Below are 16468 nucleotides of genomic sequence, written 5' to 3'. Positions count from 1 at the left end.
GGTAAAAAATAAAACTCCAATAACCAAACTTAAAAGCTTGGAGAGTTCCTGCATGATCTACACTGGAGGCAAGAATGAAAATCCTGCGCAGATGGTATCTTTAAAGAACAAGAGTTACTCCCACTAACCTGACAAAATGAAATTCTCATCCACAGCCTTCTTTTTTCTCCCCAATATCACACCATATGCTGCATACAAGTTTCTACCCCCCACTCAAAACAGATTTCACGTTTTAATAACTTAAGACATAGGCGAACTGCCAATGGCTTCTGTACAACAGAAACTATATGCATCCAAATGAATTAATATGCACAAATTATTGACAGTGATTTGGCACAGAGCAACCAACCAATAATCCAGAACACATAAGCCATTCCACATGCTGTTTATACATTTTCCTAGTTCCAGTATATGGCATGTTTACCTTCTGTCCATGAGAGGACAAATGCTAACAGCAGATTTCAAGGAATGGAACAGCAGGTCATGGTAAATAAAATCCAAGGCCACTCTCCATCTCAATTTTGTTCTCACAAGAGCTACTGGTCTAACGAGAAGCTGTGCTTTGTATCTAATGACTAGGAACGAACTAGGTTAAAATTAAATGGTCTAATGTTTGTCCCATTTAAAAAAAAATCTAGGAAACTACTGACTTTCATTATGGACATTCTTCATAGTCTGGCCATGATTGGGGGGTAGCGACAAGTTTATTCTAGATTCACTATCGGGAAAGGTGGTTTTTAAGGGGATTACTGGAATTTGAAGTGATGAGAGCAGACAGCAGTGTAAGTATGTTTAAAGAAAAGATTGATGTTTATTTACTCTGGTATACCTGATGAACAAAGGTTTTGTCTACCAAAGACGACAACAATGGATGTGGGGATGTCTGCATGCTTAACGTTCACTATTTGTAATAATTCTATTATTTTAAAGCTTAAGAGGTCCAGTTAATAACACTTTATATATGCACTTGATAATGATCCTTCACCCTCTACATAGACAACTACTCAGCTGGCAGCTCTTGTATTTTTTTTGTTTTTACAAAGTACTCCCAACAATTAAAATAATAAAATAATAATAATAAAAAACAATCACAATAATAAAGATGTCCTAAAAGGACCAGAATCTAAAACATTGTCCAGGTAAAGTAGTTGAAGTTCCTTAGGTAAAAGTTCAGTGACCAAGACTCAAACTGCCTGCACTCCCTCTGGAAATTGCTCAAACAAATAATGAGGAATGGGTAAATCCTTATACACCTCTACCTCGATATAACACGACCCGATATAACATGAATTCGGATACAATGCGGTAAAGCAGTGCTGGGGGAGGGGGGGGCTGCGCATTTCAGTGGATCAAAGCAAGGTCGATATAACGCGGTTTCACCTATTAACCACAGGCCCTGCCCCCACTCCACCTCTTCCTGCCCCCTCCCCTAAGCCTGCAGTGTCCTTGCTCCCACCGAAGCCTCCTGCACACCATGAAACAGGTGTGCAGGAGGTGTTGGGAGGGAGGGGGAGGCGCTGATCTGCGGTGGGAGGCCGTGGGAGCGGGGTAGGGGAGCTGATGGGGGGCTGCTGATGTATTACTGCGGCTCTTTGGCAATGGACATTGGTACATTCTGGTTCCTTCTCAGGCTCAGGTTGGCCACCCCTGTCTAGACAGACTAAAAGGATTATGAAGTGCAGCCTTCCCTTTAGCTGTGACAGCATCCATGACCATTTCCCAATAGAGGATAACAGAATAACTCAACCTCAATTTCATTCATCTGGTTATTTCACATATAGATAATTTCATGAAGTTCTGCCTCACACAGAGCCTTCAGTAGTTTTAGTAGAGGCAGAAGCCCCTGCAGCAACATATTTTTGTTTTTTGGTCAATTTGCAGCTTGTAATCCCAAATTTCATGCTCTGCAATATATTATATATAAATATGACCCAAGTCTTCTGATGTCTGTCTTTCTTTACTGGTATCATTTCTCTCTGCTAAAACACAGATAAACATCCAAATACTAAAGAAAACTCAATCATAAATAACCTATACTAGAATTCTTTATAACTTGTATGAAAAACCACTGCTCCCAGGAGAGTACTGAACATGCATATATTTTAAAAGAGGTCCTATTAAGATTGCTGTCTTGATTTAAGCCAAACTGTTCTGTGCAGAAGAAAACTGCCTCAAAGTGAAAAACCTACAAAGCAAAGCAGCAGCAAATTAAATCTTCAAGCATGACTCAAACTAAATATTTCTGCCAGAACCCACGTGTTTAGCAAGTCATTTCAAATATTCGTTTCAATGCCAATTTGTTGTCAAGCTCAGACATTTATCCTCAGGCTTCAAAGCTTACTACCCCCTCAAACAGCACTCCTAGACAATTTGCAAAGTTTTACAGAAAATGGACACTAGCAAATATATAGGTTTCTTCCTGTAGGGAGCGATTCCAAGACCACCACCTTAAAATGTATCTCATTTCTAGGGGATGCTAAAAATACCCTTGATCTACAACATTTCCAGACTACCTAATGGCCTCTTTCCCAACCCATTTGCTACTAAGAGAGATCAACAAGAAGAAAAAGGACTGGCAAGATGAACATTGGCCCAACCAACCCACTTTTTGAGAGGGCTAGAATGGAGTCCATGGTATGTAAAACCCAGAGCTATTACTTGATATAAGAATGTCCATACTGAGTCAGATCAATGGTCCTTTTAGCCCATTATCCTGTCTCTGACAGTGGCCACTACCAGATGTTTCAGAGGGAGCAAACAGAACACTAATTTATCAAGTGATCCATCCCCTGTCATCCAGATCCAGTTTTTAGCAGTAAGAGGCTTAGGGAGCATGCGATTACTAATAGTTAAGTCATTTGTAGACCTATCCTCGATGAACTTCTCCAATTCTATTTTGAATCCAGTTATTACTTTTGGCCTGCACAACATCCCTTGGCAATGAGTTCCACAGGTTGACTGCATGTTGTGTGAAGCAGTATAGTACTTCCTTGTGATTGTTTTAAACTCGCTGCCTATTAATCCCATTGAATGACTCTTGGTTTGTGTTATGTGAATAAGTTAATAGAATTTCCTTATTCACTTTCTCCATACCACCCATTATTTTATAGACCTCTATCATATCCCCCACCACGGTCATTTTTTTCCCAAGCTGAACAGTCTCAGCCCTTTTACTCTCTCCTCATATGGAAGCTGTTCCATACCCCTAAACATTCTTGTTGCTGTTCTCTATACTTTTCCAAATTCTAATGCACCTTTTTTGAGATGGGGCAATTGGAACTGCGCGCAATATTCAAAGTGTGGACACACCATGGATTTATACAGTGGCATTATGATATTTTCCATTTTATTTTATTATCCCTTTCCTAGTAGTTTCTAAGCTTTTTTGACTGCTGCTGCACAATGAGCAGATATTTTCAGAGAACTATCCACGCTGACTCTAAGATCTCATTTTTGAATGGTAACAACTAATTTAGACCCTATCATTTTGTATCTATAGTTGGGATTCTGTTTTCCAATGTACATTATTTTGCATTTATCAACATTGAATTTCATCTGCAATTTTCTTAGGCAGTTTTATGAGATCCCTTTGTAAGTCTTTGCAGTTAGCTTTGGACTTAACTATCTTGAGTAATTATGTACCATCTGCAAACTCTGCCACCTAACTGTTTACCCCTTTTTACAGATAATTTATGAATATATTCAATAGAACTGGGCCACTTATTCCTACCGTTTGTGTCCTATCTTTAAATCAGTTATTGAACCATGAAGGGACCTTCCCTTTTAGCTCATCACTGCTTACTTTGCTTAAAACCCTTTGGTCAAGGACCTTGTCAAAGGCTTTCTGAAAGTCCGAGTACACTTGGATCATCCTTGTCCACGTTTGTTGATTTCCTTAAATAATTCTAATAGATTGGTGAGGAATGATTTCCCTTTAGAAAAGCCATATTGACTCTTCCCCAACATATCGTGGTCATCTATTTGTCTGATAATTCTGTTCTTTACTATGGTTTCAACCAATCTGCCTGGTACCAAAGTTAGGCATACCAGCCTGTAGTCGCCAGGATCACCTTTGGAGCCTTTAAACATAAAAATAAGCATCATGTTAGTTATCCACTAGGATAAAAGATGATGCTGGGGTCAATTGGTTTACATTTTAATTTGTTAAAACTCAAACTCTGGAACAAATATTGGGATAAAAGCTCTTGGTGAAGGAATTGGTGTCCTTCCTCTCTTCAGCCGGGGCTGAAAAAGCTGCCACTCAGATTCCAGCTATAACACTAGCTCTTCAGTCCATCAAGCAAAAGCAGGGGACTAACGATTTGATACTACTGTTATTTCTAAAAGAGAACAAACTTTTTTTTTGGGGGGGGGGGTGGGGGCGGGGGGAGCGGAGTACAGAAAACACACATACTTTGAGGTCATCCTTATACACCAAACAGGATCATTAAAGAGCAAAAGCCTTTCACCGTTACAGTTTACTGACTGCAAAAGTAGATTCAGAAAAAGTATGTAATCATTTATCATTAGCTTGGTATTTTCTTTTATCAAGCACAATGAGATACACAGAACGGAATAGAGTTCTTTACTACAGCCACTAACAAGACTCTCAACGTATTATTTTTTCGTACTCTTCTTTGCATTGGATACAGGAGACCTGACTTTTTAAAAAAAGGTTATATTTAAAAAAAGATTTATTTACTGCTTTTTTATTTTATTTTAAACCTATGAGCAACTGTATCATGATCTTAGCTCTTCCCTGGTTTTGCTAGACCTAGTAGATGTCAGAGGGATATGTATTGTTAACTCCTACACCTTAACTGAAGGCAAGAGGGATTCAATATCAAGGCTTTCTTCAAACTATTAATAAATGAAGCCAAATACATACCCATTTTTTTAGATAATTTAGGTCCCAATTCTGCAAGAATTTTAGCACAATGATTAACATCAAACGGGGCTACTCACACGCTTAAAGTCAGGCATTGGCTTAAATCCCTTCCTAAATCTCTCTCTCTCTCTCTCATCTCCCTCAGTCTTGCCTCTTGTGAGATCATCATTTAATTAGCCCTCTGGTCATTTCAAGCTTTGTCTATGATACGGAATTTTACAAAAAAGAATTCTCATTGGTGCGACCACTGAGTAGTAAAAACATCTCCTTCAGCTAGATCCATTCTTACTATCATGTCAAACCTGCTAAAGCAAATTTAATTAACTAAATGGTAAAAACACCACAGGGCACCAGAGCCTTGTCTACACCAGGGCTATCACTGAACCAATTTTTTGTTAAATTCCTATGATGTCTTGCAGACTAGATAGGACACAGCTTTCTAATGTAAAATCCAAGAGAACGTGTGTGCGCGCGCGCTTTGTACCCATACACTCACACCCACCCGCCACTCAGGCCTTCTTTTTATAATACAAATGAGCAAAAAAGGGGAAAAGTCCTAATATTTATTTTCTTTTGCAGGTCACCTTTAATATGAATAATTTACTTTCACTCTCCTGGATAAACAGTGTGAGTGATTCAGCAGGTACAGCAGCAAAGCAAAGACAGTTCAGATCCTCAGACTTTATTCCTCAGTGTTAGACTGAAATATTTAAATCCAATATAAACAAAACCACCCCACCCCCACAATCCCAAAAGTTCTGTCTGGACCTATCCTCAGCTTTGTAAGCAATTGGATGTGGAGTCCTGCTTGCTCCAAAGCAATCTCTCTCTCTCTGCCTCCCAAGCAGTCTCTCTTGTGGAACCTCACTGGTCTTCAATCTTCAGCCTTGCTTCTGTTCCTTCTCTTGAGAACTTATCAAGGCTGCTCAAAAGAGTCCCTTTGCCATAACAGCCACGGCCCAAGAGACAACACATTGGCTGTATCATAGGAATTGTGGCAAGACACACACATGTAAGCAGCCTTAGTGGTATTGCTGAATCACGCACACAGGTTTCCCCAGGAATTTATGCATCTAGTCACATCCCCATTTATTCTTTCAGGTAAGACTGTTGTGTGATTTCAATACTTGATCTTCCAAAAATCAGGTGAGAAAAACGTAAGGCAAGATCAGCCAATTCCAACTACAATCCCTATGTTCACTACTTCACTTGCTGAATGAAGATCTCTGAAGAAAGAACAGAAGTATCTTCCTCAGCTGCTATCACTTATTTAACTGATTCAGAATAGCCTTCTAATTGCATGCACACTGGTTATTACTTCCATTTTCTCCCCTGGAAAGTATTGAACTGTGAAATTAAGTTTATAGAAGATTTTGCTTTAAACACATCCACTTCCCACCTTACAAATACATTCCTGTGCTTCAAATTTTTGCTGTGCAGTTATTTCTTTTCTTCAACCCACCACTGTATTGAAAGACTGGTTCTCCAATGCAAGGTGCTATTTTTCAGAGCCAAGGAACAGTAAGAAATCCATTACCAAGAAATTTGTCATGTTATGGGTTTATGGTGAAATACAAATATTGTTATTTAGAAAAATTCATGTTCTACTTTCACAGAGTTTTATTTTATAAACTGACTTGTTAAAACGTGTACGGCTTGTTTACAATTTGGGCATTATCGCAATGGAAGTGATTCATGATGAAAACTAATCCATATTTCTACTAAATGGGAATGAATGAGAATACAAAATAGAGATAAGCATCCAGTTTGCAAAACAAAATCCGTTTTTTTAAAAAAAAAGGACACTGTCAAATAAGTAATTTGCCATAACTTGAAAAACATCATTTTCACAGCTGAAATGAGAAATGTTTATATTCAGTGAAGAGGATTGCTGTGTCTGGTAAATGTTGAATGCTTTCTCTTCATTTGATTTATAGCATGAGAAACGTCAGTAGTCCAACTTTCACCCCAAGAGGTGAAGGAGGAGACTTTTATAGAATTCAGGCTTTTATTTGAACTTTGGAAACAGATTAATTCATCAGGACATCCATCATGGTAGTTTACGAGCAAATTGAACTTCAAAAGTTAGAGAAGGATGTCTTACTGCAAACTCTGTTCTCACATCTGTACCTAGTTTGTGGTGGGGCCTTTTTAATCATTCAAATAAAATATTAAATAGGCTACTAATCTCCAGTAGGAGATCCATCTAAACAAACAGTTTTTAAGCAAATAGAATTGTGAGCCATTTCTTCAGCTGTAGGCATACCAAGCATAGTGGGGGTGGAGATAGAGACACACACCCATCTTAAACTAATTGTAATGGTAGAAAAGTATGATGTACTGTCTGGGGAAAGGGAAACAGCCAGCCCCCGTACTATAATGAAACCTTTACGGACTATCAGAAATATTGCATTGAATTTTCATAAAGAATTTGTGAATCACTGCATTACCATCTACTGTTTTTTTCTTCAGCTCAATTTGTGTTAGCCGTTTTAAATTAGATGTTAATCTTTTGAGATGAACAAGCATTTTTCCCAAATGAAACGCTTGATATTTAGTTTGTTTAACTTGGTTATCTTTTCTTGACCTAGCTTATTAATACTACTGCGTTACAGGGAAGTTACATCTAGTAGTTGTTGACACCTTTGCATCATCGCTTTTTAAGGCAAATGAGCATTTATTTGTTCATGCATTTTAAAGGAATCCAGAATTTTGTAGCAGAAACCAAGACATGCACTTCTCTTCATATTTGATCTCACCGCTTATTAAAATGAGAGTTTAGTACCTCATGAGGTTTTTTTTGGGGGGGGGGGGCGCTAATATGAGCACAATGCTTTGACTTGTATGAGGGACCAGTGTTTATTCTTTCCTCTTCTGATTACAGTAACCTTTGCCAGGCTTATAGTCTGAATTTGAAGCAAGGGTGGTTTAGGTTGGACATTAGGAAAAACTTCCTAACTGTCAGGGTGGTTAAGCACTGGAATAAATTCTCTAGAGAGGTTGTGGAATCTCCATCATTAGAGATTTTTAAGAGCAGGTTAGACAAACACCTGTCAGGGATGGCCTATAATACTTAGTGTTGCAATGTGTGCAGGTGCCACAGGATTCTTTGCTGCTTCTACAGGGGACTGGACTAGATGACTTTTCAAGGTACCTTCCTGTGGCACCTTATAGACTAACACGGCTACCCCTCTGATTCCTGTCCTACGATTCTGTGATTCTCTAGAGTTGTGTGTGTTTCTTGAGATGGCAAAATTGGTGTACAAATAAAGAAGTAAACAGAAAAAGTGTCTTTGCACGCTATTAGAAATGCAGGTAGGGAAAGAACCATATCTTTACTTTTGTCTGGTTGTTGGAAATCTTGTCCAACAAAAATCACAATCACATGGTGAAAAGAATGCTATCTCGTAGAGTTGAGCTTATGTAAAGTGCACAAAAATACTATGCACAAGTTTTGAGACATTATGATTCCCTAGTTTTTGGTTTTTTTGGAACTTTCACATTACTTTTGTGCCCACATTCTATATACAACAAATAGAACTAAACATTATCTTGGTGACACCTCTGAATTAAATTTCTTCTCATATCTTTTTTTCATTTTAAATCGAACAAGGTACATATTTACATCAGAGCTAGGTGCTATTTTGTTTGCTCTGTGCCCACCTTGCATACTGCAAAATAAGGTAAACTCTGAGGTGAACAGGGCTAACATCTATCAGAGATTAACATAAATGCACATGAAAATATATGCTTTTCTGTAACAATGTCAATTAACTGTAAGATTCACCCACATCAATATAATGATTCTGAGGGAAAAGTTCTCCCCTAACTTTGATTTATCTGTAACCTGTAAATAGAAATATATAAACCGCACCATTAACGTGTGAGATTACACCAAATACCTGAATAGTTTCTGGAGGGTCATCAGATTTGGCAACCAAGGTGAAGTGCATTCAAATGACCAAAGAAATATAGGGATTCTGTTTAACAGCAAAACTAGGAGGTCTCCTTTTACAAACTGTTAACAAGAAAAATTTTTCTAGAAGCAACAAAATCTTTATGAACGTCTAAAGCAGCTACTTGGGTTCTTTCTTCATTGACGGCTGCTCAACTGGGTTTACTGCTGTAGTTTATTTTCAGAAAGCCTTTCTAAACATTGTACATGTGCCTTTTTGAGTAAATTAAAAAAAAAACTAATTTTTTTTATTTTAAAACAGGCTTCATACTGCAGTACTCAAAGTTGGTGGGAGGACAAATATTCGGGGAAAAAGGACATTGCAGAAAGTGAACACCCCCACCCCTCCACCCCCAACAAAATAAAAATTAATTTTCTACCTTTACACCTTTCTCTGAGGGCAAAGGAATGTTTATTTTACAAAACATTTATCGGTGTATTTGATGCTATATCACAGGATAGTTTAGGATTGGTTAATTAACATAGGGAATAATTATCAATATTCCAGATAGACAGTAGGTGTAGTTACAAGATAAGATGACTTGATACTATTTATGCAGGAGACATTTATTTGGGTTGCACTTAAGAGGACATTATGCACCCCATTTTGACTGATTCAAAATGTTACTTAATCTGACAAAGCAGAGAAAAAAAGTTAAAAGTTAGAGAACTATTTCATGAGCGGCCACATTTCAAATACCGTATTACCCACTAATGCGTCCAACTCACAATTAAAATTTAAACCAGTGTTAAAAGTTCTGTGCTGTGTCAGAGTGTTTTCAATCCCCTTTTCCATCTGTGCTAGTTTAAGAAGTCTCAGACCAAAAAGCAAGTACACCAAAAAGACAGTACATTCACAAAATACTTTAAAGTATTAATGCAGTCCACAACATCTTCAAGTCTTCTCTAGTTAGGCCCTTGTGCACGGCTGCTCATGCATAGTTTATGTAACACTGAAAGATAAAGCAATGCTTCTGGTAGCTTGTCTAGAGAACCAGAAATAATTTCTAGGCCACTGTTCATCTCCCTTTGCCACCTTTACACTGAAGCACTACTGCAATATTTATTCCACTCATGCCTCTCTTTCTCACGTCATACTGCTTGGTGTCACACAGCTGCAAAAACCACCTGCCACTGCAATGTAGCTATTGTTTGTGTCACCTCCCCCACTCCCCATCATTCTTTCTGAAAAGGATTTGCTCATTCTACTCTAAAGGCTCTCCCCTCTGCCTTTTTGTAACACTGAAAATGGGAATCCCAGGTGGCTCTAGCTAGCTAATTATCCATGTGCTTTTAGAGTCTAATTCTTTCTACTGGTAATGTAGCAGAGTCTTCAGCCACAAAGTCATTTCATATGCTAATTAGAGACAGGCTAGCTAATACCTCAGTCTGCTCAGGAGTACTAATCTTTTGTGGGTACTAATGATATGAGAACAAGATGAGCTATGAAAATGGCCCCCCAAAACATGCTACATCTCCCTCCCACCCAGCCCATCCCCATAATAAAAACCTCTCTTGTATATCTGAATGTAGTAGTTTGATGGGCTAGCTGAGTGCAGTGCCTTCATAGAGCAACAGGAGAGACTTAAAAATTGAGTTTTCCCTTGTATGTCTGGAAAAAAAATTCCAATAGTGGCAATATCTAAATTTTATCTATGCAAATTGTCCTTAAGGATTTTCTGGTGTAATTAGCATGTCAGAAATTTATCAAACCAAACCAGTAAGTCTTGAATCCGAAACCAAGATGTTATTTAATTCTGCAAAGACTGAATAATGACTATCAGCATTTCAAGTTTGCACACTCACCCCATGTATTATAGATCTACTGTACTGTCTGTCTAATCTAGATTGGATCCTTAGGGCAGGGACCATGTGTCATTATTTGCATCAGCACCTGAGCTCACTGTTGGCACTTAAGCAATTTGTCCCAAAGTCACTTCAGACAGGCAAATGCAATTGTGAGGATGATTCTTTGGTGAACATCCAGAAAGCAAGAACCAATAAAAGCTTGGGATTCTCTAGCCTGCACCACTATTAGAACTACTTTAATTTGAAGTGGAATCTGCACAATGGCACAAAAGTGACTCAGCAAAAAAATTACCGTGTGTATATTCATTGTTAAGAAGCAAGTATCTGGTGAGAGAGATACAGATATCCAGTTTGAAGAAAAATCAGAGAGACTGTAGTGCCGGTGAGATCCAACAAATCTTGGAGAGCAGTCCTTTGATGATGTATAAAAGAGGTTCTTTACACACTACTTGAAAATTTTGACAAGTTGCTATGTACAAGGAAATATAATTTTATTTTGACTGAAATGAAAGGTAGAAGGTGAATTATTAGTTCTCAGTAATAAACTCATTTTATGGCAGTTCATTCTACATACTTAATTTATGGTGTCAGTGCAAGACTAAGGATATTGCTGTTGTGCAGAAGTTCAGAAAAACTAGTGCACAGGGCCAGCTAGCTACTAAAGAGGCCACAAAAGGTCATTTCTCAGCACTACAAGACAAGAATAGGAAAATAACTTGCAGTGCAAAGCAGACTTTGCTAGGGAGTTAAAAATCCACATGACTCTGAAGTGCTGTTGTTTTAAAGACTAATGATGTAAAACCTAATGGGAAACCACAAATATGGTTATTTTAGACCTCTGAACCAGCTCCCAGTACGTTACAATCCATGTTAGTGGAGTTCTCATTATGAGGGAAAACCCTATGGCAAGCCCTCTTTTCAAAATTCTCGCATGGATAACCCACACATGCACATATTTTTCCAAGCTATTCCAAGTCTGTATTGTCTTGGATTCCAGGAATACCATGCCATCCTCATTAGTTACAGTACAAGTATACCTCAGTTAAAGCTATACAGAACACAGAACCAGTATCAGAGGTGTAGTAAGATGAGGCCCTGAAACATAAACCCTTGTATCAGAGGCCCAGTATGAGGCCTAAGGCCTGAACTAAAGTAATGGTCAAGACTTTGCTAACATAAAGCAAAGTTAAACTGTGAGCCAGAGGCAGGCCCTGCTCACAGAGGCTGGCAAGGAAAGGGGTGATGTTGCAAAAATACACATACCTAAAAGGTACCAGAACGCTCGGATACTTGCACATTCCACACAGATAACAAGAAATAGGCTGACCCATCCTAAAGATGGGCAAAAGGGTAATATGATGGATAGAGTTGTTTTGTTCGAACCAACATGTACAAGGTGAGAGGAGGCACCTCACTGTGTAGAGGGATTGTACCTTGCTGTGCAGAGGGGTTGCACCTCAATACGTCAGGAGTGATGTGTAACTTGTTTGTACTTCTGTATAAGAATACATCCCTGGGGCAGTGCCTTTGTCTGGCCTAGGAGACAGTGGAGCGTTCCGCCACTGACTGACCTGTGTCCATTTTCAGGGGGCACATATTCGTAGTATGTCCTGTAGAGTTTGCTGGAAACTATTACTGTGCTTCGTTTGACAATAAAACTGGCCGGATGCCTTCGTACCTTATTGGAGTCTGTGGTCATTGGGGGTTCTCTCGGGGTCTGAAGTGCCAGTGATCTACAGAGCCGGGGCAGCACACAGAGGGAACACATGCACGCAGCTGACTGTTATCAACATTGGACAGAGCAGAGCACCACACCGGTGGCATCTGACAACAAGAGGCTCAATAACCATTTCAACATGTCATACCTGAGAATTTAAAAAAATCCAAAATGCAATTCCCATAATCCAGCTGGGCATACACCAGGAGGAAGGGAGAGGGGGAGAAAGCAAGTATCTGCCTTTTTTCTTTTAAATCAGCTTTACAAAAAGGTAAAAGGACATTTGGTTAGTCTAAACTGGATTCTCCATGTAAACAGAATCAATCAACAGGCCTGCGACGCTTACAGATGATTATCAGCGCCAATATAATCAGGCAGCTATGCATGTTCTCTGACTCATTTATCTATCTCAGAAGATGAAAGATGTCTATTATGGATCAATAAAGACCTGATGTCTGAAGAAATGAGCATCAGAAAAGAGAAATGGGAATGTCCAGGTAACTGCAGCATTTCAGTCTGCAAACAGGTATATATTTAGCAATAGGCTGGGGATAGAGAGAAAAAGCTTAAGGACAATGACAATTTTTTTTCAGTTAAACCCCCAATATATTTTTGTGAAAGAAAGCAAGTCTTTTGCTTTTAACTGTAGCCCAAAACTGCATTAAGTCTCTTGGGTGCTTTGATTTTTTTCTCTTTTTAATTCTTGGCATACAGACAGCTCTAGGGCTCAGTAGGAGAAATTATTAAAAGCACGCCTGCAGAAGTAAAGACATCAGTCATTGCCCTTATCCCCTGTGTTTCATGAGCACTTTCCCCCCCATGCTGTGTGTATAAGATTTCATGCAGTCAGAATCATCCCTTTTAACAGACTGAAAAATTAAAAAAGTCTTAAGAATCAGCATCTCATTCCATCCCAAAATGGAAAGAGAAACAGCATCCAAAAACGTTTCACTGTTCAGAAAGGTCAGATGCACCTTAATATTTTATCAAAGCCACTTTCATTTGTCCTGTAGAATTCATTTAGCCAAGTAATTGGTAAAATAGTTCTTATACAATATATTACAGTTTCATAAAAAAATCACATCCCAAAATGAACAAGCAATAGAGAGAACAAACCAGCTCAGTTTAGAGTGCTTTCCTAGGCTGCTTGAAGTGTCCAAGGTCCAGGTGTGTTTCAAACCCTTTTTCTGCTCTGCTGTTGCAAAAATAGATGTCCTTTCTTTGACATTACTCTTCTATCCCCAGATCTTGACTTCCTTTCTTGAAGTCACATTATTGCTTCTCAATCCAGATTTTCAGGTACTGTATACACGTATTGTATTATTTATGCACTACTGTACTAGAAACATGTATATAAAACTATTTTATTCATCATTACTCCCAAAGAATTTGAGGTGAAAAGGTGTGAACATTAGGTGATGCACTTATGCTTACAGTAGTTTTGAAAAATGAGGCAAAATTTAAGGACTTCACAAACTGCTTCCTGCTTCTAGTGACTATAGCACAGATTTTTAAAGGAATCTTAGTCATTGCTCCGCTGAGTGCTACAACACCTAACTGACTCAGTCTCATTTCCAAAAGTGACCTAGGCACTTAAGAGTCTAAGTCATATTGAAAGACAATGGAACTTAAGCTCCTAAGTCACTTTTGAAAATGAGACTTAGGCATTGCAATGCTAAACAGAGCAATGCCTAAATAACTAAAAATCTGGGCCTATGGTTATCATCCTAATCTCAGAAATCTTCATACCTGAATATGTTAGCATGCATTAATCTATAAAGAAAACAAAGCCACAGGATTATTACTGGCCAGATTAGTCATCATAAGAGCTGGTCAGCCAGTTCTGATGAAAAACAGAATCTACATTTTGTGAGAACGCCTGCATATTTTCTCCTCTCTTCCCCAGCTGTTTCCCAATCATCTCTCATTATGCCTGCATATCAGATGGCTCACTTTGGAGGCAAGAGCTAACTAACTTTGTGTGCTACTATTTGATTTGTACAGAATGGTCCATTCTTGCCTTGGAATCTGTGAATCTAGGAACTGAAATCTAAAACAAACAAGATGGAGAACAGACTATGTGCTTTGGGTTCAAAATATGAGTCTGAAGGACCCCTTCTGGAATTTTCAACATAGAATCATAGAAATGTAAGGCCAGAAGGGACCTCGAGAGATCATCTAGGCCATTCCCTTGTGCTGAAGTAGTACCAAGTATACCTAGACCATTCCTGACAGGTGTTTGTCTAGCCAGTTCTTAAAAACCTTGAATGATGGGGATTTTGCAACCTCCCTTGGTAACCTATTCCTTAAAGTTAGGAAACTCTTTATAATATTAACATAAACCTCTCCTGTTGCAGACTAAGCCAATTCTTGTCCTACCTTCAGTGGACATGGAGAAAAATTGTTTACGGCCCTCTTTATAACACTATAGACGATTATATTAAAGACCTATTAGGTCTGCCTTCAATCTTCTTTTCTCGAGACTAAACATATCCAGTTTTTTTATTTTCCTTCATAGTCAGATTGTCTAAACTTTATCATTTTTGTTCCTCTCCTCTGGATCCTCTAAAGTAGGAGGAAAGAAGTCAAAGCTCCCATCTGGTAAAAAGACTGAAGCTCCCATTTGGTAAAAGACCAAAGCTCTCAAGTGAAAGGAAGATGTAATTTGGGCTATGTCTGAACAAGAGAATTTCCATTGGTGCAACTGCCTTGGTGGTAGCACTAATGGGAGCTCTCGTGTACATTAGTTCTTGCAGCTCCTAGTGTTTTTACCACTTCAATTAAAACTTCAACTGAACTGGTGGTACCGTCAGTAGGGATTCTTCCCCCATAGAATTTCCTAGTATACACAGGGTTTAAGTGTCTCCTAACTTTGAAGGTCTACTATCTTCAGTATCTGAAATGACACAGCACACATCCTTCTACAGAGAAGAGAGGATGGAAGTTAGTAAACAATGGTCATTAAGATGACATGACACATTTAAAAAGAGAAACAGTTGTAAGACACAACCTGAGAACATGCATTTAAACCTTGAAAGGCAAGAAAAACATCACGGGGCTTTGAAAGAGCAGTTGGTAGAGAAATCATCTGAGAAACTGTTTCCTTGACTTACCTATGGTGCAATTTGTGGTTATTTTTCTCCGCTTGGGGTTGTGTCGTAGCAATTCTAACTCTCGTTTGGTTGGCTCCCATGTTGAATACTTCTCTCCAATGCCTGAGCAGATGAAAAGAAAGTTTCAGGGTGCTGTTAGCTAGAACAGCTGAAAGGATACTTTCAAGAAAAGGTTGTGATGCACTGTCCATTAAGTTGGATTCAGTATACAAAAAACTACAATAGCCAGCTTGCTTTTTATTACTGTTCAGAAAGGCAGCAATTGACCTTGACAATATGTTCCCATAAACATGGGCTAAAAGCACACAAAAGCAGTTACTTGTATAGAATTCCTATCTATCTGTTTCCAAGTAACAGTCTTTCCACCAATGGATGAAAAAACCTCCAATTAAAAAGAACCCCAGCATGAAGGCCAATCCAGTGTTATTTATTGTTTCAAGTGTCCATGATTTTCTTTGGGCTCAAAGGGGTCATATTGCCAGCACAACCGCATGTCTTGGGGCTAAGCACAGATTGGCTGAGATATAGGGCAATGTAGACAATTGTCCCCACATCTCTTCAATGAAATGACAAATATGGTAAATAAGCCAAAATAGATCCAACGTACCGGACAGCTACAGTCTTACTCTTAATAGATGCAAAGCAGGTTTTAGAGGATTTGGAAGATACTTAATAGTGTATTCCCTCATCACATATTAGGGGGTATGCTGCTATAACTCTCACTATGCCATTGTAGCATTGGGTAAAAGCAAATAGAGACTCTAGTAGAGTGAAAGTCGAATGCTCTAACATTCCCCAGAAATATAGTTAGATGTAGTGGGGGTTTTTTAATTTAACTCCCCACTACCCAGAGCCAAACCTTATTTTCTCTAGTGCCATAGTTGAAATTTGTCATATTAAATTATTTTCTTAAAATAAAAGCCCCCAATGCTATGTTTTAAAAACATTTATTTTGTTTGGGGGACTGGAGGGTAGAGGGGAGTCAG

The 16468-nt window shown here is 38.6% G+C and overlaps 1 protein-coding gene across 6 annotated transcripts in view; it reads right to left on the bottom strand.

Annotated features, from left to right (window-relative positions):
* Nucleotides 1-16468, bottom strand: part of USP22 (ubiquitin specific peptidase 22) — a 172104-nt gene that overhangs the window by 49521 nt on the left and 106115 nt on the right. For all 6 annotated transcript variants that reach the window (XR_005585417.1, XM_039491142.1, XM_039491143.1 and 3 more), the window contains one exon: nt 15483-15584. Coding sequence is in view for 5 of the 6 variants with exons in the window: in XM_039491142.1 (XP_039347076.1) it covers nt 15483-15584 (102 nt within the window). In the remaining variant the exon portion in view is untranslated. The remainder of the gene's footprint in view (nt 1-15482; nt 15585-16468) is intronic.

The sequence above is a fragment of the Mauremys reevesii genome, linkage group 10, assembly GCF_016161935.1.
Source record: "Mauremys reevesii isolate NIE-2019 linkage group 10, ASM1616193v1, whole genome shotgun sequence".
Classification (NCBI taxonomy): Eukaryota; Metazoa; Chordata; order Testudines; family Geoemydidae; genus Mauremys; species Mauremys reevesii.
Note: the sequence above shows the minus strand (reverse complement) of the source record. Positions and strands in the feature narration are given on the sequence as shown.